This window comes from Cricetulus griseus (assembly GCF_003668045.3).
Source record: "Cricetulus griseus strain 17A/GY chromosome 1 unlocalized genomic scaffold, alternate assembly CriGri-PICRH-1.0 chr1_0, whole genome shotgun sequence".
Classification (NCBI taxonomy): domain Eukaryota; kingdom Metazoa; phylum Chordata; class Mammalia; order Rodentia; family Cricetidae; genus Cricetulus; species Cricetulus griseus.
The window spans coordinates 86,984,085-87,007,832 of NW_023276806.1; the positions used below are offsets into that span (position 1 = coordinate 86,984,085).

At 40.4% G+C, this 23,748-nt stretch overlaps 1 protein-coding gene and 1 pseudogene across 3 annotated transcripts; one reads left to right on the plus strand and one right to left on the minus strand.

The window, feature by feature from the left end:
* The first annotated feature begins 1,067 nt into the window (after positions 1–1,067).
* On the plus strand, positions 1,068–13,640 carry Ccnl1 (cyclin L1). 3 transcript variants are annotated; one of them, XM_027391741.2, is made up of 11 exons: positions 1,088–1,492; positions 1,706–1,780; positions 2,383–2,492; positions 8,109–8,229; positions 9,115–9,179; positions 10,886–10,985; positions 11,077–11,181; positions 11,262–11,403; positions 11,625–11,736; positions 11,829–11,927; positions 12,855–13,640. In XM_027391741.2, the coding sequence occupies exons 1-11, from the start codon at positions 1,187–1,189 to the stop codon at positions 13,201–13,203; spliced, it is 1,584 nt and encodes a 527-aa protein (XP_027247542.1). In that variant the 5' UTR covers positions 1,088–1,186; the 3' UTR covers positions 13,204–13,640. The 3 variants fall into 3 exon arrangements, 2 of the variants coding, with proteins under 2 accessions (XP_027247542.1, XP_027247543.1); XM_027391742.1 differs by lacking the exons at positions 1,088–1,492; positions 1,706–1,780 and adding an exon at positions 4,116–4,188; XR_004771727.1 differs by lacking the exons at positions 11,262–11,403; positions 11,625–11,736; positions 11,829–11,927; positions 12,855–13,640 and adding an exon at positions 9,420–9,433 and having other exon boundaries at positions 1,068–1,492; positions 11,077–11,109.
* Positions 13,641–19,312: 5,672 nt separating this feature from the next.
* Positions 19,313–19,864, minus strand: LOC100758435 (annotated as a pseudogene).
* Between the last annotated feature and the right edge of the window lie 3,884 nt (positions 19,865–23,748).

Consider the following 23,748-nt stretch of genomic DNA (forward strand, 5'->3'; position numbering starts at 1 on the left):
AAATTAAGCTGTAACAAAACAAAGTAACAATTCTGAAGCTGTGTACTAAGACAAAGTTTGTTTGTTTTTTTTTTTTTTTTTCTCTCTAGATAGTATCTCAGAGGATTGAACTGGAATAAAAGACCACTGGGCGGCCAAAGAGGCTATAAAGATGGAGGCAGGAAGATCAACTGTTCCAAGGTCAGCCTCAGCCACTTGGACTTTTTAGTGTGAACATAAAAACAGGTCTTATCCTAAAGGAAATAAAGAAATGGTTTATCCTGGAGCCCTTTTGATCCATGGCCCGGAGAACACAAATTTAGGTTACTCCAAATTCCATGAAAGAAGAGAGCTGTGTTTTTTTGTTGTTGTTTGTTTTTTGGTCTTTCGAGAGAGGGTTTCTCTGTGGCTTTGGAGCCTGTCCTGGAACTCGCTCTGTAGACCAGGCTGGCTTCGAAATCACAGAGATCCGCCAGACCCTGCCTCCCCGCGTGCGCCACCACCGCCCGGCCGAGAGCTGTGTTTTTTACATTGACAAACGCATAGTGTAATAAACAAGACCTTGTCCCCACCACCACCACTATGTAAGGGAACCATTTGGGATTAGACTCCCTGGTGTAATGAAGTCGCCGGCGTAATTTGTCTTCACCCTACATCTATTTTTGGAGCCAGGGATTTTCCAGATTACTACAAACCCGGCGAGGTGAGGTCAGGGCCAGCACACGTTTCCACGGCTACACCCCGACACCCACGCGCGCTCGGCGCTTCCCGGAACCCGGCGCGCTTCACCTCCCTTATTTCTGAAACTGTCGAGCCGCCCAGTTCAGAGTCATTTTACACACCGCTGACGCCGCCGGCCGGGCGCAGGGCGCAGGGCGCGCAGGGGTCTACGGAGCCGACCCACCAGGCAACACTGCAGATTATCGGGTGCCTAAAGAGATTACCAAACCCGTAGCCTGGAGCCGCCTGCGGACCTCCACGCCCATCTCCTCCCGGCCGCAGCCTGGAGGAACTAGTTGGCGCGCGCCGTGGCCGGGTGGGGCCGGGTGGGGCGGGGCGGGGCGTGGTTACGTCAGGGCGGAAGCGCACACTGCGTGCAGCGGCCTGGAAGCCGGCAGTCACGGGAGTATCCGTCGCGCCGAGGACGCTGGTTAGTCTCGCTTTGGGTTCCGGCTGCGTCGGCCGTGCGTGCAGCTCGCTGGGAACTATGGCGTCCGGGCCTCACCCGACCTCGACCGCTGCCGCCGCCTCCGCTTCGTCCGCCGCCCCGAGCGCGGGCGGCTCCAGCTCGGGCACGACGACCACGACGACGACTACGACCGGAGGGATCTTGATCGGCGACCGCCTGTACTCGGAGGTGTCGCTAACCATCGACCACTCTCTGATTCCGGAGGAGAGGCTCTCGCCTACCCCGTCCATGCAGGACGGCCTCGACCTGCCCAGCGAGACGGACCTGCGCATCTTGGGCTGCGAGCTCATCCAGGCCGCCGGCATTCTCCTCCGGTTGCCTCAGGTGAGAGGCCCGGGTGGTGACCGCCATCTCCTCCGAGGCCGGCTCTCTCGGGAGCCTGAGCCGGGCGGCGGCGGGAGCTCGGGCGGCGCGCGGGGAAGGGAGGGCGGGAGAGGCAGGGCCGGCAAGGGAAGAGAGCGGCCGCACAAAATGGCGGCGGCGCCTGGTGCGGGCCCGCCTGACCCCGGCGCTTCCGTTCTCCTCTCTTGTCTGCAGGTGGCGATGGCAACGGGGCAGGTGTTGTTCCATCGGTTTTTCTACTCCAAGTCTTTCGTCAAACACAGTTTCGAGGTAAGTCGGCGGAGGCGGGCGAGAAAGGGATTGCTTCATCCGGAAGCGGGAAGGAAGGGGTAGTAACCAGCTTTTCCAGAAAGGGAGTGGTTAGCCTAGGCCTTTGTACCTAGTTCCTACCCATAAGGAAACGGGGCCCTTAGAACGTGTTTCAAGAACTAGAAAATGGATCCTGAGCCCACGTGCTCTGTTATCAAGAGCTGCATTTCCAGGCACAACTCTTGGCTTGATTCGGGTCCAAAATTAGAGCAGTTGAGTAATAAAAACATATATAGCTGGTAAGCCCCGTGCTCTAAAAATGTCGCCCTTGGTTTCATCTCGCGCCAAAAGACCCGTTGTACCCTATAGAGATAGTTTCTCTTTAAAAATAAGTTCGTTAAAGCCTAGCAGTGGTGACCCACGCCTTTAATCCCAGCACTTGGGAGGCTGAGGCAGGCGAATATCTGGGAGTTTGAGGCCAGCCTGGTCTACAAAGCTACATAGAGAAACCCTGTATCGAAAAACCAAATATACACATATATAATAAGTTTGTTAGACTTTGGGCCGGGTTGTTTCCAGTTTGACTTTTGTTATAAGTTTTGTCCCCTCCTGGGTTCTTTCAGATTGTTGCCATGGCCTGTATTAATCTTGCATCAAAAATTGAAGAAGCACCAAGAAGAATAAGAGATGTGATTAATGTATTCCACCACCTTCGCCAGTTAAGAGGAAAAAGGTAAGATTGGCCTATTGAACATATTATTTCTTGCTACTTACTGCTGTTGTACACCAATCATCAAGTCAAAACATCTTTTTTTTTCTCGAGTCAGTATGGATGCAAAAGAAAACTGACATTAGGTGTTGAAATTCACATAGAAACACTGAAACTTAAACTTTCAGAAAACCCTCAATTAACCAGCTATCTAACTGTAGAGGCAGTTGCATTTGTGGACAATCCTAGCAGTGCTGTGAAGCCAGTCCCTTGGCTTAGACAAGAAAGGGAGTACGGTTGGCTCAAGTGGGAGTGTATTCTGTAAGTTATTTTTCCCCTCCCTTCTCTGGAAAACCGAAGGCTGGATGTGAAAGTGCTGTAGTTCAAGTTAATATTGTGGCCAAGTTCTGTGTAGGTTGTTATTCTGCTTGGAGTCCCAGTTTCTTCATCATTTGAGGTTGGCTTTTGTTAGAGTACTTCTCAACATTGAACTACGATATATCGAATAATACCGGATCTGAAAGGACTGGAGGATGATAAAGTTTGAAGTTTGAAGTCAAAGGGATTGAACAGGTATTCTGTTTTGGTCAGATACAGTCTCAGTGAGTGGGTTAGAAAAATAACCAATTGATTGAGTTGCCTTCAGGTAGGGCTGTTTACTTGATCTTGTAAGAAAATCCAGTCTGAAACGGTATCTTTGAAGTGTAGTGATAATCTGGTAACTATGTGGGCCTATCTATCTATGCCTTTATGGCAGTACCAAAGTTTGTTGCAGGACCCTGTTCTACAGGTGATTCTAGGACACGATGATGGATATTCATGGTGTAGATTAGTTTCTGAGGAATTGTGATGAGTTTCAAAGGAGTTAGCTATGAAAAGACAAATTGTTTTGGGAGCTGGATGTTGCTTAGTCCAAGTGAGTATCATACATAGTCTTTATTGGTGGAATCTATAAGTTGGTGGCAGTGAAGGTAGTAACTAGATAGACAGATACTAAAGTGAGTTTAGTCGTCAAAAATTGCTGCGCTGATTTTTTAATAGCTTTTTTTCTCCATAACTTTTCAGCCTCATCTTTTCTCAGTGTGTTCCCAGATATAATTTCTTTTGTTTGAAAGTGTTTCGTGAAGAAAGTAGAGGAAGGGGGAGATTTCCAACTGGTGTTTAGTATGTTCTGAGCTTGTATTTGTATTTAGATATGTGGCTGAGTTTTTTCATGGTGTTTTTTTAATGAAACACTCAAAATAAAGAATTCTTTAAAGGACTCTGAAAAGGACATTTTCTAGTATATGAGTCATTGGGCCAACTATAATCACATCTTGGCATTTTCCTATGGGACTTAACTTTCCTCCTTCCTTGGTGTCAGAATAGGATCATCTTAGCTATAAACCTTCAGAATTCAAAATAATTCAATCTGACTGACTTGTGTTGGCTATAACTGCATTTTTGGTCATCATTAAAGAGAAATTGCTTTTGTAATGTTACAAGTTGATTATAGCATGAAATTCTTAAAGAAGTTAATTGCATGGAAGCCCCCCCTTTTAAAAGCAGGATATAAGTGTTTCTATGCATATTACAAGTTTACTCAAACATGTGACTTGTATATGTTATTAACTTCAACTCTTTTTTCCCTTGCAACCGACTATACAGCGACCAGCTACATTTACCAAAGCCTGGGTGATGTGGAGTGGTACATAGAGATGAAGCTGTCGTCATGGCAACAGTGAGTGAAGTATCGAAAATCCCCAAGGAGAAGCCAGTGTTCTGAGAATAGGTCACTGGAATCGGGGACTAACAGGTTGGCCACTGGTGAACCATTTAGAGAAAAAAACAAACAAACAAAAAACTCCTGTTTCTTGTTATAAGCTTTTTTCTTTGCTGTCCAAGTTATTAAAACTATAGCTTAGTGTAATGTGTTTTGTGTTCTTTGCATAGGGTATCAGTAGAAAGTATTGATAAATGTTATACTCTACTTTGTTTTGAGAATTTTAGTACAATTTGTGAATGCTAACTAGGTTACTCTATGGTCTTAACAGCTACATCGGGCACATTAATGTAGCCTTCAAGACTCTGTTTTTAGTTATGGCTACATGAACAGTAAATACCAATGTCCAGTCCTCAATATTTGACTTGCGTGTGCCCAGCCCCCGCCTCCATGGATTTTTTTTTTTTTTTTATAGTTTGATCTTCACAATAGCTGAATTTAAAGGAAAGGAAAAGCTATTCATACCAGTAGTTTATAGATAAAATTTGCTGATATGTAACATTCCCAGCATGTTAAGATTAAGAGTTTTTCTTTAAAGAAGTCTGTGTTCATGTCTTTAAGGTTTGTGTTACAGGATAAGTTTGTAAAGTTTTAACTACTTTTATTGGTGACTGTTTGCTATTTTCAACGTATAAAAGTAAGAATTGGAAGGTTCTCATCAGTGTTGACATTTTATCTAACCATCTGTAGTTTATTTCTTTGGTTCTGGGGTAGCTTAAGTTTTGACATTTAAGGAATGTTTCAAAATAAGCATTAGAAATTTTTCTGTGTTGAGTAGGAATCTTGTCTCCGTGTGTTTCAATTACCCATCTGGTGGATAGTATATTCCTTTTACTACTTCCATAGTGTCAGTCCTTATAACACTTGAGGAAAGCTAACTATTCTTGAACCCCCTAGTTCTAACTTTTTGTCATTCATGTGCTGTGTTTCAGTCATACTATAGAAAGTAGCTATCACATAAACTTCTAATAAACAAAGACCAAGATGTCCTAAAGATTGAAATTTTGTTTCAAATAGGTTAATGAGTAAAGTCTGGTAATAAAGAACCTTCAGAGGTGGAGTTTGGTTGTTGGGAGTGATGTTGATAGATATTCCTGAGTTCTGAATAGTTGAGACTTAATGCCCCCAGCTTTAAGTGTTCCCTCTTCATCTAGTGTTGATCAAGGATGTTTAGTTGATTGGGAGGAAATAATACCAGGCCTTGATTCTACTTAAAATGTATTTCTAAAAATACTTCTGATTGGTTACTTTGTTAATATAAAAAGCTTTTTGCTTAAATGCTTTTTCAGAATCTTTGCTTGCTGTTTTGTCATGGTATAAAGCTCTGTTAAGGTAGTTGTTAATTTTGTACTCATTGAACTTGCCTTGTTTTATGAAGTAAATCAATTCTAAACAAAAGGAAGATAAAAGATGCATTTACAAAGCTGACTTGGAAAATTGGTAGTGGCAAGACTGAACAAGAAACTTAGATGGTTGAGTTGTAGAAGGTAATGGATTTACTTCCTTGGTCTATATTTAAAATGGTGAGACATGGAATTTAAGATTCAAGATCTCACTGTGGTAGTTTGGGGTGGCCTGAAATTTATGACTCTTGTTTGTTCCTTAACCACTTCACTCCTGGGATTAAACAAAGCCTATGCTTTTACATGTTCTTTGGAATTCTGATGTGCTTATTTCAAAGTAGTAAATCTCAGATACTTGTTTAAGCAGAATTAGTGATAAATCCTTAAATTCAACACCAGGTGGTAGCCACAATTGAAAAAAGTTGTTCGCCTGCTTAATCACAAATTTATTGCCATTTAAAAATAACTATAAAGCAGTTTTCTTATTAAGATATAGTATAAACTTTAATGCATGAAGAAAAGTGAGACAGAACTTGGCTTTTGTGAACTATTTGTATAGGGATTTTAACAGTGCTGTTTGCTGTCTGGATTTCAGGGGTTAAGAGCTAAGCTGTGTACAGATAAAAACTGGAGCCTCTTTGGCTCCTAATACCAGTTGAAGGACAAAACCTTCTAATCAGTCTGTAGTGGAATTGTCTTCAAAATTTCTTGTAACGTGCAGAGTAGTGGTGGTGCACACCTTTAATCCCAGCACTTGGGAGGCAAAGGCAGGCCAGTCTCTGGCAATTCGAGACCAGCCTGGTCTACAAGAGCTAGTTCCAGGACAGCCTCCAAAGCCACAGAGAAACCTTATCTCAAAAAAAAAAAAAGTGCATATAAAACGTCAAAATCATAAACCCTTACATAGTGTCACTTTGGAGTATGTTTTCATACATACATTAGTTCCCATTTGAGTTAAATTTGACTTTTTTCCTAAAGTGCAGTTTGCAGCTATTTGTCCTGATAAAACTGATTCAAAACTGGCCATTCTCCCACTTAATTGCCTTAAAATTTCTCAGACTTTGAAGATGTAGTAGCAAATGAACTTGAAACAGTTTTTCATCACTTTGAAACTGTTCGTGATGATGTTACTTCTGCCAACTATTCGCAACTATTCGTGGTTTAACACAAAGTTACAGAATAACAGTAACTATTTTGCTTTTTAAGTGAAAATAAGGAAAATATAAAATACCTTTTTTTTTTTTTAAACTCTGATAGTCTGCTATCCTCAACACACCTGATGGTAGTGGAGGAAGTCCTTGAAGTCTATCTCCACATTCCTCTGCTCCTACCCCTGTATAGTGCTGGGCTTAATGAGTGTGAGCTACTACTCCTGGCTCAACATTACAAATTAGATTGTTTTATTACCTTTAAGTGGTTATGCTTAAATAGACTGTTTTTGAGCAGGTTGTATATTGATGTATTCAGGCAGTGTATTCTGTCTAGAACGTAAAACTTGCAACTTGATTGAAAATGAATTGAGTATTTGAGAAAGCATTTAGATGTTATTTTACCCATTTATTAATTGTGTAGTCCTTAAGAGAAATGGGTACATCTTGCTAGTTAGAGGTAAGAATGTATCAAAAAGCATGGTAAAGAGAAGCCACATTGCACTTACCTCTAACATGACCAGCTCCAATGGGTGGGAGCAGGATGAACTCCATAGCAAGATTGTATTTTTTAAAAAAGAAACAAACTTACATGATGTACGTGAGATGACTTTTTATATGAGTTGGCTAAGTGTCCTTTCTAAACTCTCATGAAAAGAAAAGCACCTTTGGGGAAATCCTGCTCAAAATGTGGTCTGGTTTCAGTTCCCTCTCTGTGACCTTACATCTCAGAGGAGCTACATTGATGGAGTTAACCCAATTTACTCTTAACACACACCATTTAAAATATATATATATATATATATGTATATATATATATATATATATCATTTGACAATTGAGCTAATTTGGATTTTTTTTTGTTTTTTGTTTTCTCTTTTGGCCAGGGGTGGGTGGCTAATTAAGCAAACAAATACTTTGTATATTTGGGGTGTTTTTGAAAAAGAGAAAACAGAATTAACTCTCTCCCCCCACCCCAATTTGACTGTAAATTTAGCAAAGGATTTACTCAAATTTTTTAAATTTTTGTTCATATTAGAACTTTATAGTAAATGGGATCACATTGGTTGTTGTCATTGGGAAGTTTTTGGGAGGCTGATTGCCAGTAATGTGTATTACTGAAGTTAAGTGCGTAAGTCGAAGAGGAAGTCAGACCTAAGAATATGTAAGTACTTTTTTAAATTGTGTTAGTTTTAGGAGCTTTGTCTAGTTGCATATAATTAGCAATAACTTGGACAGCATAAGATTAATGCTTTAACTTGTTAGCAGGAGTTTAAAAAGCTGGTTTCTGTTGCCAATAGTTGGTTGGAAGGGAAAATGGAGATGCCACAAATAAAAGGTTTTGGATGTGCAAAACAGTTTTGATTTTATTTCTTACAAACTATAGGACTCCAAGCCCTCTGATCCTTGATCAGAACTACATTAACACCAAAAATCAAGTTATCAAGGCAGAAAGAAGGGTGCTAAAGGAGTTGGGATTTTGTGTTCATGTCAAGCATCCCCATAAGGTGAGTAATAGAATGCAGAAATTACATTTCGTAAGTATTAGGGCTTTTCCTAAAATTTTTACTTGTTTGTGTGGAGAGTTTTCAAAAGCTTTGTTTTGGATGTTGATGTTTGTCAGTAAAATAGGACTCAAAACAGGCTTTATTATTTGTCATTGTGTGATTGTGAATATTTGTGGTTAAATTCTTGTTTTTCTACCTAACAAGATCATGTGGTGACTTCCTCATGTAAGGAATGAATTGTGTAGAAACTGGCACGTTAAAGTGTTGAAAATGGTTGCTGCTCACTGTAAACCATTAATAAAAAGCTTTCTCTTTTGGCTTTCATATTACCCTTCTGAACAGTAGTTGGAAAAATTCAACTATTGGAGATAGCTAGCCCTGCTTTTAACTGGGTGACACTGGCTGGTATCTTTAAGTTATATTTTTCTAATATCATAAAGTGATGATAATCTGAGTCCAGAAACACTTTTGACATGAACTAAAGTAGTTATGCTTTTGGTGTGTCTTCCTGGGAACCAAATGCAAGGCAACATTGTATCATTGAGTTATATGTAGCTTTTATTTAAGAAACTTTAGTATGCTAAGCTTTACTGCAGAAATTAATTACTGCAGTGCTGGGTGTTCTAGAAATGTGCTGTGGCCATTGTGTATACTCAGAGTAGAAATTCTGCCCTTTTTTGATGAATGTTAGAAAACAGAGTTATTAACCACATCTATAAGTACATTTTTATAGAATTGAGCAGTTAACACTGAGTGTTATATGTTGGCCTATATTTGAAATTTTATAGTAATTAAAACTGTAACACTTTAGATGCTTTATTCATTGAACTCTGCTGTGAAAGAACCACCAATACACTAAATGGTTTTTTTCTTCCTTGTCCTCAGATCATTGTAATGTATTTACAAGTCTTAGAATGTGAACGTAACCAAACCCTGGTTCAAACTGCCTGGTAAGTTGCTTTTTTACATTTCTTCTTTAGTCAGGAAAACAGAAGCAGAAATAAAGTAAGTTTCATTTTTTTCTTTCCAAAATAATGAAATAAGTTTGTTTTGGGGCATTTTGTTTTTGTTATTTTTTAACCAAAAGGTAAATAATGCTTATTTCTGCTTCCTGTTTTCTTGGCTTGACTAATTATTTTTAATGGAGAACTCAATTTAACTTTGTTCTTTTTTCTACTCTTTAATTAAAGGGTAGTCCATGATGGTAAGTCATAGAACTCTGCCCTCTGAACTTCAGCCCATGACCTCAGGATGGCCTGATTGGCTAGCCTGCTCTCCAGCCAATCCAGTGCAAGCTCTCATCCGAGATTCACTGAAGTGGTCCATATCCATCTGGCAGCATCTTCTAGTTCTGTCGGGGTGTCAAAAGGATTTGTATATTTGCTTCTAGAAGTAACTATGCATCATGCCTATGTATTTAATGTATACCTGTAACTATCAAAATGAATATTTCATTTTTGATAGATTGTTGTCCAGCCATTATGAACTGTTTTTTTTTTTTTTTTTTTTAAATTGGGTTCAATTAAATTTCTACTTGAAGTGTATAGCATCCATTCTACCAAAGGAGGCTACCTTAAGTTTGTAGCTTTAAATGGATACCTGTTGCCATTTTAGGTTACTCCAGCTATAGAACCATTGCAGGCAGTGATAAGAAGCATTTTAATTTTAAAGAAGTTGATGTTATTTAAATGTTTTTGAAGTTGGGCCTTTGAGATACAGAGAGGTTAAGCAAGGAAATTGTGGTTTAGTCATAAGTGATTCATAAGACTGTTGATAAACAAGCATTAAATAATTCTGGACTTCTCCAGAATGTGTTTTTTTTTTTTTTTTTTTTTTTTTATGACTGCCATGCCTTTCTTGGACTTGGTAGATAACTGGTAACATTAGAAAAGCCACATTGCTTTATAAAATGCATGACTTTTTAATGTGTTCTGTGCAGCAAAAAAAAAAAAAAAATTAAAGTTTTTAACGAGTGTAAGGATTTTAGAAATAATCCATTTAATTTCCAGCTCAGGCTTTTCAGCAAATTACAAAGTTTTTTATTTAGTTAAAAAAATTCATAGGAAAGTTTCACTAGAAGTTTATTTAGTTAGATCATTGCTTTTGTTTATGCTTAATTGCAAAAAGTTATGTTGACAAGGCCATTATGATGTGTATTTATTGTTTACTTTTCTACCTTGATTTTTTTTTTTTTGAAGTTTTTTTTACCCCCTTCTAACTGTAAGAGTAACTTGGTGAGTTCTTACTAAAAATACCTTTTTACCCCTGTTCCTGGTATTGAATTTTTTTTTTTTTTGAAAGAACTTGGTTGACACTGCTTTTTATTATGGATAAAGGAGAGATGGTCAGTAACTAATGGCTTGAAGTATTGTTGGAGTGGTAAACTCTTAAACTCATTATATCAGAATTGACTTCAAAATCATTGCCTTTTATAACAATATGTTGAAAGGATTTTAGGGGTAGATCTATATGCTAATATGGAATTGTTTACAAGTGCTATGGGGGGAGGGTTAGAAATTGTTATCATGGTACAATTTAAAGATGTGAACATAAGGAGAAGAAAAAAGAATGAAGTAGATTGAGTCTCCAGTTTTATGTGCACTTCAGAAGAATTGATTTGCTTATGGACTAAGCTTATAGCTGAAATGTTTTTCAGGAATTACATGAATGACAGTCTTCGAACCAATGTCTTCGTTCGCTTTCAACCAGAGACTATAGCATGTGCTTGTATCTACCTTGCAGCTAGAGCACTTCAGGTAAGTGCTGGGTTTTACAAAGTGAATTCCAAGAGTTTTGTTACTTCTTAGAAGAGCGTAAACTTGAACCATTCTTTTTTTAATCATTTAGATTCCATTGCCTACTCGGCCACATTGGTTTCTTCTTTTTGGTACCACAGAAGAGGAGATTCAGGAAATTTGCATAGAGACCCTTAGACTTTATACCAGGAAAAAGGTAATTTCGGTTACTCAGTTTGGTGCTGATGTCATTTCCAAGAATCTAAAGGGAATACTAACTTGATTTTCATCCAACAGCCTAACTATGAATTGCTGGAAAAAGAAGTAGAAAAAAGAAAAGTAGCCTTACAGGAAGCCAAGTTAAAAGCAAAGGGATTGAATCCCGATGGAACTCCAGCTCTTTCAACCCTTGGTGGATTTTCTCCAGCTTCTAAACCATGTAAGTTACAATCATAATTGAATAAACTATAACCATAGGAAGAAGTGTATGTTGCTAGATCACTTGGCGTTGGTCAGTTGCTTAGAGATCAATTAAGAAATTGTTAATGGGTGTTTTGGGACAAGTCAGCCTAAGGGTCAGAAGTGGAAGGAGTACTTTTAGGTTGTATTGGAAACTTGTTCTCTGCTAAATCTTGCCCTTTTGTCCTTGTCTATTAAAAGCCTCACCAAGAGAAGTAAAAGCTGAAGAAAAATCGCCAATCTCCATTAATGTGAAGACAGTCAAAAAAGAACCCGAGGATAGACAACAGGCTTCGAAAAGCCCTTATAATGGGTAAGTGTGCTTCAAGGGCTTGGGTATTTATTGCTAAATCTTTGTGCATATCCTAAAACAATGTAAAAAACACTGCCTGCATTTTCTTTAAGTGTAAGAAAAGACAGCAAGAGAAGCAGGAACAGCAGAAGTGCTAGTAGATCAAGGTCAAGAACCAGATCGCGCTCTAGATCACACACCCCAAGAAGACAGTGAGTAATGGGTCCTGTGTGGTGGAGCGGGCTTAAGACCTTTGAAAAGTGAACGAGAGCTTTAGGCTAGGAGGAAGTATTTGGGTTTTTTGTTGGTATAGCAGGTGTGTGTGTGTGTGTGTGTGTGTGTGTGTGTGTGTGTGTGAGAGGGAGAGAGGAGAGAGAGAGAGAGAGAGAGAGAGAGAGAGAGAGAGAGAGAGAGAGAGCCTGTTTGCTAGGATTACAAGCATGTTGTCGGGATTAGGCTTAATGTAAAGAGAAATAAATTTAGAGACACACTTTTGGATGTGTGTGGAACTTAGTTGTGTGTTTTTAAGTGTGACTAAGTGTTATATACAGAAGTTACAGGAAATTTTGTAAAAGTCAGTTCTCTACTGATACTATATGGGTCCTAAATCAAACCCTGGTCTTTGGGCTTGATGGCAGGCCCCTTTTATCTGATGAGCCATTTCACTGATGCATTTTAGGCATTATTTTGTTTGTTCTACCCCTCATTTTTTTTGAAAAGTATTAAGAAAATGCTATGGGGTATATGTATGTAAAGCTATTTATGTGAAAACATTCTTTATATTTTTAATACATTAATGTATTGAAAAGTCCAAGACTTCCAGTCAGCTTTGCAACTGGGTTGCAGTTTTCTTCTGGTGGTTCAGTGGTACTTTGATCATGTGGGAGATACTCAGTAAAAAAAGCATCTACCTAGTTCTAGGACACATCAGTGACCCCCTTCACTGGACTACAGTCATAGGATGTTTTGTCTAAAGTAAAACTTCAGTTGAAAGGGGTCAGGGTGGGGAGACTGAGGAGCATTGTCAGTTCAGCTTTTCATTGCTCATAGCTGATTGTTTTGAGCTTGCTAATGAACAATAGTTATTAATCTGTTCTCACTAGAAACCAAACCTAAACTTGAAACTTTTATTGTCTAAGTTACAATAATAGGCGAAGTCGATCTGGAACATACAGCTCAAGATCAAGAAGCAGGTCCCGCAGTCACAGTGAAAGCCCTCGAAGACATCATAATCATGGTTCTCCTCACCTTAAGGCCAAACATACCAGAGAAGATTTAAAAAGCTCAAATAGACATGGTCATAAAAGGAAAAAATCTCGGTCTCGATCTCAGAGCAAGTCTCGGGATCACTCAGATGTTGCCAAGAAACACAGGCATGAAAGGGGACATCACAGAGACAGGCGTGAAAGATCTCGCTCCTTTGAGAGATCCCATAAAAGCAAGCACCATGGTGGCAGTCGCTCAGGACATGGCAGGCATAGGCGTTGACTTTCTTCCTCTGACACTGCATCATTGGTTTGTGGTTGTGCAGTGTGATGTATGGACTCAATCAAAACATGAAGCAAACTGATTAGGAATTGATTTATTAAAATTGTCTAGGTCTCTAGAAACACTGAGGACATTTTCTTTGGAAAAGAACTATGTTAAGGTTTTTTGCACATTAAAATGCCCTAGCAGTATCTAATTGAAAACCATGGTCAGGTTCAATTGTACTTTATTAGAGTTGTGTATTGTTTATTGCTACAAGAACTGGAGCGTGAATTCTGTAAAAATGTATCTTATTTTTATACAGATAAAACTTGCAGACACTGTTCTATTTAAGTGGTTATTTGTTTAAATGATGGTGAATACTTTCTTAACACTGGTTTGTCTGCATGTGTAAAGATTTTTACAAGGAAATAAAATGCAAATCTTGTTTTTCTAAATGGCTTCAAATATCTTATTTAAATTGCTAAGAAGCAAGATTGTAGTGGTAAGATGGCTTTGTGCTGATTTCTGAAAGGTGTTTGGGATAAGGTCTCGCAGAATGTAATGGTCATTGTGTATAGAGGCAAAGCAAATAGGAGTGGCCTGATATGCTACTGAACCACTAAAATGCTAAACCTGATTTGAGCTTAATGTATCAGAAGATAATTTTAAATCTTAGTTATTTGTAATGTGAAAAATCACACCATAAAGCTAAGACCTATATGGAGGTCTTAAGTGGTTTGGCATTCCTGACATTCAGTGGTACAGCTTAATCTAGGATTGTCAAATTCATTAATGAGATAAAGTATTGATTACAAAGACATGATGAAACAATTCATGCACAAATGAATATCCAGTTACTAGGGATGTACCGGGCAGTGGTGCACACCTTTAGTCCCAGCACTCGGGAGGTAGAGGCAGGCAGATCTCTGTGAGTTCACGAGACCAGCCTGGTTCCAGGACAGCCTCCAAAGCCACAGAGAAACCCTGTCTCGAGAAAAAACAACAACAAAAAAGTTACTAGAGATGCATTGGCAAAGGATTGGGTTATTTTTAAACATCAAGACTTCAATGTATTGTATTGTGTAAGAGGAGGCAGGTGTGGTCAAAAGACCACCTTATGCAGTCAGATCTGTGGGTTCGAGTCAATGTTACCAGGTGGTGAGCACATATATCCTCTTGAGATCACCTTATTAAAGGTCAGCTACAGACAGGTTGATAGGCCCACCTCTAGGAAAAATAGAAGACAGTCTCGGAAGAAAGGAATGTGAATATACTTTCGTCAAAATATTTTTATTTAGTCTTTGAAATTGTGCATTTATACAGTGTACTTTGACTATATGCATCATTATTTTCAACTCTCCCTAGTACTGTCCCCTCCTCCACTCCAGTCTCCATCTCAACTTCATGTCCTCCACTTTTATTCTTGTCATTGTTGCTATCATTGATACCCCTGCATCCAGTTAATGCTCATATACATGTATGGGGTGGGGTGCCATTTTGTCTATTGACAGTGTCCCTTGCCTTATAGACGCTTTTCAGTTTGATATGGTTTTATTTATTGTCAATCTTAGTGCCTTCTCTGTGTTCTGTTAAAGAAGTTGTCTCCTGTGCCAGTGCCTTAAAGAAAAAGACATCGTAATCTGAGTTGTGGGTGTGTCTTAACTACCTAATCCTTTATATAACCTTACAGGTTCATTACTTCATCCCCTTATTGGGAAAACTGCACACAGGATGTTATCCAAACAGCCTCATAACTCTGGTCTACTTAGCAGTAATGTGTTAGGACCCAGTCAGTATATTTCTTTAGTAATCTCACCCCTTTTGTGTCTACTCACACTTGAATGTGAACTGTAGAATTGCTTTCAGGCCACTTCTAAAAGTTGTGTCTATGAAGCAGGCACTTAATTTGTTTGCTTGAGCAGAGGCGGAGTAGGGAGGGAGAAGGTGGGCAGGGTTGAGACAGGGACATGTAGGTGTTCTCTGGCTGGCCTGGAACTATATATACTGGTCTAACCTCTAACTTGCAGAACCCTATCAGTCTCCCCCAGTACCAAGTTGTGTACCACTCTATGCCCAGCTGAAATGGATTTAGTGTTTACACTTAGGTCCCAACTCCATGATTATGTTTATATGCATATAATCCAAAATCTGAGAACACCCAAACACTTGTGATTCATATTTGGAATTTTTTTCTTTATCTTTTTATTCCCCCTTGTAAAGACAAATCTCATGTGTAGTTCAGGCTGACCTTGAATTCACAGTCCTACTGCAGCTACCAAGTACTGAGAGGATAAGATGTTACAGCATTTCTGGTTAAGGTTTTATTTCAAAGCCATTTTAGACAACGACTATATTTTAAAAATGCGCAGACCTTAACTCAGATTCACCAAATGTTATCATTCCCTCTGTCTTTTCTGATATTTTGGAGATGTCCCTTTATCTGTAAGTATTTAAATCTGTATTCCATATTAAAAAAAAAAAAAGCTGTTTTCTATCCACACCATAATTACCCAAGTTTGGGGTCTATTGACCTTATCTAACCACAATCATTTTTCTTATAATGCCCCATTTTCTGGTTTGGTATGTAATTTTGAATAGTGTTTGCCTGAGTTCTTCGATGTTTTGTTTTTCTGTCTCTCTCTGTGCCCCCCCACCCCCCAGGGTTTCCCATGTAGTCATGGCTGTCCTGGAACTCGCTCTATAAATCAGGTTGGAGTCAAATTGAGAAATCTACCTGCCTCTGCCTCCCAAGTGCTGGGATTAAAGGTGTATGCCACGTATTTATTTAGAAATAGGGTCTTGCTGTACAGCTACCCTGAAATTCTTGATCCTGTCTCTCAAATGTTGATGTGTGACAGACCTTCTAGCTCCTACTTTTATTATTTTTATTTTAGACAAGATCTCAGGTAATGCAGGCTGGTACTTGCTAGCCAAGTTTCCATCTCACAAGTGCCAATGATTCCAGGCACCTACCACCATGCTCTGCCTTCATATTTAATTGACAGTAATTAAACATGCTTATGAGGGATGGTAGCACTCAAATATGTGTGGTGATAAATATTGTTTATGATTTAATAAAGCTTGCCTGAGGATCAGAATGCAAAGCTAGCCACAGCCATAGAGGCCAGGCAGTGGTGGTACACACCTTTAATCCCAGCAGCACACTAATTAGCTACAGATGCTGGGTGGTGGTGGTGCAGACCTTTAATTCCAGCAATAAAGAGGTATATAAAACAGGAGCTCAGGGTCTCATGCCCTATTCAGTCTCCAGCCACGCTGAGGATAGGATTTCCTCAGCTTTGGTAGAGGTAAGAACTCTAGTAGTTGGCTGCTTTGCTTTTCTGATCTTCAGCTTGAACTCCAATATCTGTCTCTGGGTTTTTATTATTCGAACTACAAATATGTATATACGTAACAGTGTACAATGGCCAGATCAAAACATTTGGCACACCTGTCACCTCAGGATCTTGGTATCTTTCAATGAAAACCAGTTGTTTTTAATATCCACCAACTTGGTTTTACTTGATACTACGATTGGATTTGAGTTTCATGGTTTGGGTAGGAATACAGTGGGAATGGGTCAGCTCAGTGCATTGTTTTCGTCCATGGTGATTTGCCCTGTTAGCTGCTGCTGTTAAACTTACTTCAGTCTCTGCTTAAGGTGCTGACGGTGTTATTTATGAAAACATTCATTTCCCTTTTACCATTAAGTTTTGTGGGGTCAAAATTTAAGATGATACTGTGTAGGATTATAGTCTCTTTATTCAAAAAGACACCAAGGCAAGACACAGGCCAGAGCTAAGTTATAGAACCCAGCAAGCACAGCCAGAACAAAAAAGGGCCAGGGTCCCCACGTGCAGCCCCTTAAGAAGCTCCCTTACGTCACCCCGGCTTCCCTTCACCACGCCCTTATGGGCGAGTCCCGGGTCCACCTGGTACCTGTCCCAGGACTATTGGGCGGGGCTAGGGTGTCTCCCTACAATACTGTTTACAAATCTGTCTACTTGCCGGAACTATAAACCAGTATGTCCTGAATGTGACAGGACCCATGCTCAAGAACATCAGATTTTGTTGCCTTAGAAAGACTTGCACAAGATTAAGCCAGTCAACATCCTAGCACCGAGCAGGAAGGACTTGCTAGCCCCCACCTCTCCCAGAGGCACCATTCATTGATGGATGGCTGTTGAGGGAGGGAAGAGTCAGTTTTCAGGTTGAGGCCCTTGTTACATGGACTAGGCACCAGTGGATGGCATACTCAAATAAATGGGCTGCATGAATTGGACACATGGGTTATTAAAAAACAAGGAGACAAAGTTGGGAGGTGGGAGTGAGTGGGCAGTGGATCTGGGAGGAGTGGGGGTTAACATGAAATTCTCAAAGAACATTTTTGTAATTCCAGCATCCCCTATATCCGTTGCATTCCACAGGATGAGTTTTCCCTTTTGTATTCCTTATGTTGCTGCAGTAAAATACTTGACAAAAATAATTTAAGGAGGGGCTGGAGAGATGGCTCAGTGGTTAAGAGCACTGGCTGCTTTTCCAGAGGCCCTGGGTTCAATTTCCCAACACCAGCATGGCAACTCACAACTGTAACTCCAGATCCAGGGGATCTGGTACCCTTATACACACATACATGCAGGCAAACAAATAAAATAAATATCTTTAAAAATATCTTAAGGATTTATTGGGTTTATGCTTATAGTTCCGGGGAATCAAGTCTGTCATACCCATGAAGGTTGGGGAAAAAGAAGGCAGCTAGTTACATTGCGTCCACAGGAAGAAGAGAGTAATGAGAAACTGTTTAGTTTGCTTTCTTTATACAGTCCAGGATCCCAACTCATGCATTGGTACTGTTCACATTTAAGGGACATTTTCCTACGTCTTCCTCATCTAGATAGCCATTTACAGACATAACCAGAGATGTGTTCCCATGGTGACTCTAAATCCCATCAAATTGACTAATCAATTGCCTCCCCCATCTGGTAGAGTGGGTATAAGTATTTCAGTGTGGCCAATAGAATACATTGTAACAGTTCTTTGAGGGGCAGTGGTGCTAGAATTGAATTCAGGACTTGACACACATAGGCAAGCATTCTATCACTGAGCTACAACCTTAGCCCTAAAATAGTCCTTGTGTTCCACTAATGATGAACTTTATTTTTTTTTAAACATAGGAAACCAAGCAAGTTGATTAATGCATGCAGTGTATACTGTTCAGGAGAAACTGCAGAAAAGAACTCTGAACAGTGGCCCAGAGCTTAGGTTCACACTGTATCTTTAAAGAACAGGAGGATTTTAGAGAGGTGGCAAAGTGGACATTAGGTTTTACTTTTGGCTTTCACAGGTAGGGCATTATGAAAAGTGAGTATGGAAATTAATGAAGTAAGGCATACAGAACCCTCTGATGTCATATCTGAGCTGCTAAGAGGGCTTTTTCTGTGTTTAATTTCTGTTGTTCCTTGTAGATGTGGGAGTAGAGACACCTTTATAATTTTATGTCCTACTGCTTCACAGCTGCCTTCAGCTCAAAAATATTTATGTAGCTGGGCAGTGGTGGCACATGCCTTTAATCCCAGCACTGGGGAGGCAGTGGCAGGCAGATCTCTGTGAGTTCTAGGCTACAGAGTGAATTCCATGGCAGCCAGGGCGACATGGAGAAACTCTGTCTCATTTATATGTATTTATACATACATACATACATACATACATACATACATACATACATATTTTTTCTGGCTTCCTTCACATCATACAACCACTGAAGAATTACAGACTAGACAAGAATTCTTTAGAATATACCTAATGAGAAGTCACTTTATATACTATTATACATTAATTATAACCCATAGCCATAACAGTTTTCTGAACACGGGGCAAGAAAGATTGAATGGTTGTTCTTCTCTCTTTTTTAAGATTTATTTATCATGTATACAGTGGTCTGTTTGTATGCATGCCTGCAGGCAAGAAGAGGGTACCAGATCTTTTTACAGATGGTTGTGACCTTCCATGTGGTTACTGGGAATTGAACTCAGGACCTCTGGTAGAGCAGTCAGTGCACTTAACCTCTGAGCCATCTCTCCAGCCCTCTTTCTTCTCTTTAGGTTCTTCTAGGCACACAAGATAAGTCCTATCCAACTTCATATTCTCTTGTTTTGTTTAGGCTCAGGGAAAACATAAATGGGTTCTCATAATGCTCAGGGGTCAGTAGTAGTAACTGTAAACTGAAATTTATCACCATTAATTCTTTCTATTCCAAGTTGGTCTATATACAAGTCTGCTGGTTTCCACAGCCAGTTCAGCCACTCTTCATTTGTTTTATTAGCTGTGGAAATGCCTTATTTTTTTCTGGAATATTCTTTCTTAAGATCCTGTGTATTTGCTGTCGGCACTTCCAATTCCTGCTTTTTGCCATTTACCTCAGCAAGCATCTGTAACAAGTTACCTTTCTTTTCTTGATTTAGCTTTTTCTATTGGTAGACCTGATTTTGATATTCCAGAAACCTCTCAAACATTTTTTCTTCCTTTAGTTTCAAAGGTGGCTTTTCTGTACCTGCTTTCCTGGAGTCTTTGTAAGCCACACTTGGCCCTGAATCTGATTGGAGTTATTGCAGCGACTGTTTCTGAACTCATTCCCAAATTCACTTATGGACTTAATGAAAAGTGAAAGTTTATCAATCATTGTGCAAAATGTGCAAGGGGTTCAGTGCCTTCCCCAGATCAGACAGGAAGCCACAATCACCAAGAACCCCATGCTGATCCATAGCTGCTAAACTTTTTGTTTGTTTTTAACATAGCCCTGGAGCAAATTAAATTTGTGAAATCACTCCTGCGTCTGGCACAGTATGCATGCTTCACAACATCAAGTTAAGATGAACACTTTAAAACCCTTTTTCACATGTATGACTTTAAGATTCATGCCATCTGTGTTTCTCTTGTGTGTGTAACTAGATCTCTTGGGAACATCAGCAATGGCTCAAAGGTGGATGAAAAGACTTTAAAGGTCATGATAACCCCACTCTAAATGTATAGGACCTGGCTACTGTTTGCAGATTTGTCTTCTTTCTGGGATAATCCTTTCCAAACATCATCAGCTGTCATATGGGCAATCCTCTTTCCCCATACAGAGCATTGAGGTTGCAATACAAATCTGTAATAAATACTTTTGCCACTAGACGTCACTGTTAGGCAGAGCATGATGGACAGTCTTCAGGTTTCAAATCAGCTGATCCACAAAGCCTTATTCTGAACACAGTAGGGAATTGTTTCCAAAGAATTGAATGTATTTTTAGGCATGCCTACCTAATCTTTATAAATTCTTCTAGGTTAATTAATATATTTACATTTATAACCCTTTTAATATAAGCAGCATGTGCCTGGTGACATTCTGTCTCATATTTAACTTTTTACCCTTCCCTCCTTATTTTATTATTTATTTACTGCACTGGGATTGAACCTAAGGCCTTATGAATGTTAAACAAGCACTCTACCAGTGAGATACATCTCCAGCCCCTTTTGTGCATCTTTGCAAACCAGAAATCCATGAGTTTGTGACTTGACACTGCTAGTGAGTGACAGCCACTATTAAACCCAAGTTTAATAGTGGTTGTGAGCCACCAACATAGCTTCTGGGAACCAAACTTGGGTTTTCTCCAGCCCCAGGGCATCTAATGTTCTCTAAGGGCTCCTGTGTCCGTGTGTTCATGCCCACACACCATATACACACAGTAAAAAAAATATTTTTAAAACTCAGTTTGTTGCATAGTCCTGATACTTAGCCACTATGCTACGTATCAACCTACTGCCTTTTCTAGAGTCCTGTTTTAATTGTCCATTTCCAAATCTGGGTTTGCTGGCTTCTCATCAGAGGCCTTCTGGAGCTCAGCGGAAGATGCCGCTCACCAGCTAAGTGCAACTGGAACTACTAGTTCAGCAGTGCCACACGGATGTCTGTCCCTGAGGCCAGTCTGTCCTCTAGGTGTTCAGGTCTTGAGATAGCCTATCAGGGTTGGGCTTAGAGACTGAAGGGGACCAGTGTTCATGCTTAGCCACTGCTTCTTACAATTGATGCATGTTTGCTTTGAGAACTTCTCTAGTTAAGGCCAGAGCTATCTGGTAGGGTGTGCTGGGTTACGAAGGAAGGCATAGGGAGGTAGTGGGGGATCGAATTTCAAGTTAAGCCCTGATAGGGTGTGATGACTTACTACCTTGTAGGGTGTGATGGCTTACAAAGGAAGGGACCTGGGAGTAGTGGAGGAGTGAAGGGGCGTGGGCTCTAGAGTGAGGCTGGTCTTCATTAGAAGTCTGCTGCTCCTACTTGGTGGCTGTGTGGCATAAATTTTCTGAGCTAGAATTTCTTCATCTGTGGATTATCTAGGATAATGCTTCCCTTCTATGATTGTGGAGTTAACAGTGATCGTAGAGACACTGGCACACAGGAGGAGGTTCTCTGTCCTGTCATCACTTCCTTGAAGGTACAGCGTCATAACCAGCAATGAGAAAAGCTGCCGCTGTCATCACGTGTCAAGTGGAGCACCAGCGCCTTTCCTAAACACTGGCAGACAGTCTTATTCTTTGAGTATTTCAAACCCATTGCTCTACGCTGGCAAGAATCGTGTCTTGTGCCTAACCTGATTGTCCAATCAAACTCCAACCAGAGATGAACTCTTCGCTTCTCTTTGTATCCCTTCTCTGAGCCAGATACGCTGAACAGTAAGTACTTATCAATGGGCTGTGAGAGATTCCTAGATACCAGTTCCCAGAAGTGTGTTCACAGAAGGCAATGGGCCAGTTGTGGAAATACTGAAGTGAAGGAAACCTCACTGGGGAGCTTCTGCTGCAGCTAGAACTTTCTCAAAAGGCCCGACAACCATCTTACACCTGGGGAATGACTTCCTTTGTTAAAGCAATCTGATCCACAGTGTCCCAAGCTGGAGGTGGAAATCAAGTACACAACCCGAAACCCTCTGCACAATAAAGAACACATCACATGACACCTAGCACCAGGGCCTTTTGGCCACGTGGGATCCCACAAGCTGTTTCTTGAGACCAGACCAGCAATCCTGTTCCCACCAACATGAGAGCACAGAGCTTGGGAGACAGCCTGCTGCTCTCTTACCACCAGGTGTCAGGAGCACACCAGCATTGACAACTGTCAGGGTTGGAGTTCCCCCTTGACTCCTGGCAATAATCCAGTGGCTCAGATTTGTTCCTCTGGTGGAGGAAAGGGTAGAAAATGGGTCAGGAAAAAAAAAAAAAAAGAAACCATCTGTTGAATTCACCATTTACCACAAGTCATGAGCCCCACCTATGCAAGTATTTTTAGTGCAGTGAAGAAAGTCATTTGAGAGTTGTAGAAAACTATCCTTGTTTGAAAATCACGGTAAGAGGAGGAATATTACACATCAACAGTCTAATACTCTTTAATTTGCAAAAAAAAAAAAATTGAAGCTTTGTTTTGGGGAGAAGGGACAGAACAACTCTTAGGCATGAGGAAAAAAATGTAGTTTACAAACTAAGTCCCTCCCCCAACAGAAGAAAGACCTTCCCTCTTATCTGGGTTCTCTGTGTGAGCACTTCATAAATATTCATGCATGAAGGAAATGTTGACAGAGCAAAGGAACAATTTTGCCACTGCAAGAACCCTTTTGAAATGCCAGTAATTAAAGTGGGGTCTTTCTCTGCCAATCTCAGAACAAGAAAGGCCAGTTCAGCTTGTTTCATGGAAGAAACAGAACAAGGACACCAGATTAATTGCTCCTGGAGTCAGGGGCTGTAACTGTACATAGGAAAAAGGGAGCCAACTGAGGCAGTGGGTGGGGTTTTTACAAAAAAAAAAAAACAAGGCCTGACTATACTCAGCCTTGGTCCATATGTTCTAGATAAACAGAAATGAAGGTACCCCAATCACCATTGCCATATTGCCTGGGTTGGTAATGCCAGATCATGGCTAAGTTGGACCAATATGGTTTGGAGACCTGGGCTATCTGTGTGTGACTTTCCCAAAATTTTTTTTTTTTTTCCAAGAAATACTTTCCACTGGTAGTGGGCAGACTTGACAAGGGCAGGGGTGGGGCAGTCACTGCTTGGATGTGGGTCTGGACTATCTTAGGCCTAGAACAGAACAATCCTATTTCTCTACACCAACTCTCAACAGGTCTCCCACTCCTGCACTGCTCCTATACACACACAGACATGGGGACACACACACACACACACACACACACACACACACACACACACACAGAGAGAGAGAGAGAGAGAGAGAGAGAGAGAGAGAGAGAGAGGCAGAGACTTCATATGGACTCCCAGGCCTTCAGGCTGCCTCCATATATAAAGGACATTCATTGATTTAAGTCCTCTGACTACACATTCAAAGTAGACCTTTGTGGAGAGAGGAAGGGATAACTGTCTTCTCAAAAGGGAAAAGGGCTGGGGATGGACACGAGCTCTTGTTTGGTTCCAGAAGTTCTAGACATTTGATCCCAGTTAATCCCTCTCTCCTAGAAGGAAGATTTCTGTTCCTAAATGCCAGAGTTGTGTCAGCACCAAGAACAGGACACTGCT

Coding starts and splice junctions, on each gene's coding strand:
- Ccnl1 (XM_027391741.2), top strand. CDS start 1,187: ATGGCGTCCGGGCCTCACCCGACCTCGACCGCTGCCGCCGCCTCCGCT. Junction 11,404..11,624: donor TTCTCCAGCTTCTAAACCAT/GTAAGTTACAAT, acceptor GTCTATTAAAAG/CCTCACCAAGAGAAGTAAAA. Junction 11,928..12,854: donor TCACACACCCCAAGAAGACA/GTGAGTAATGGG, acceptor TTATTGTCTAAG/TTACAATAATAGGCGAAGTC.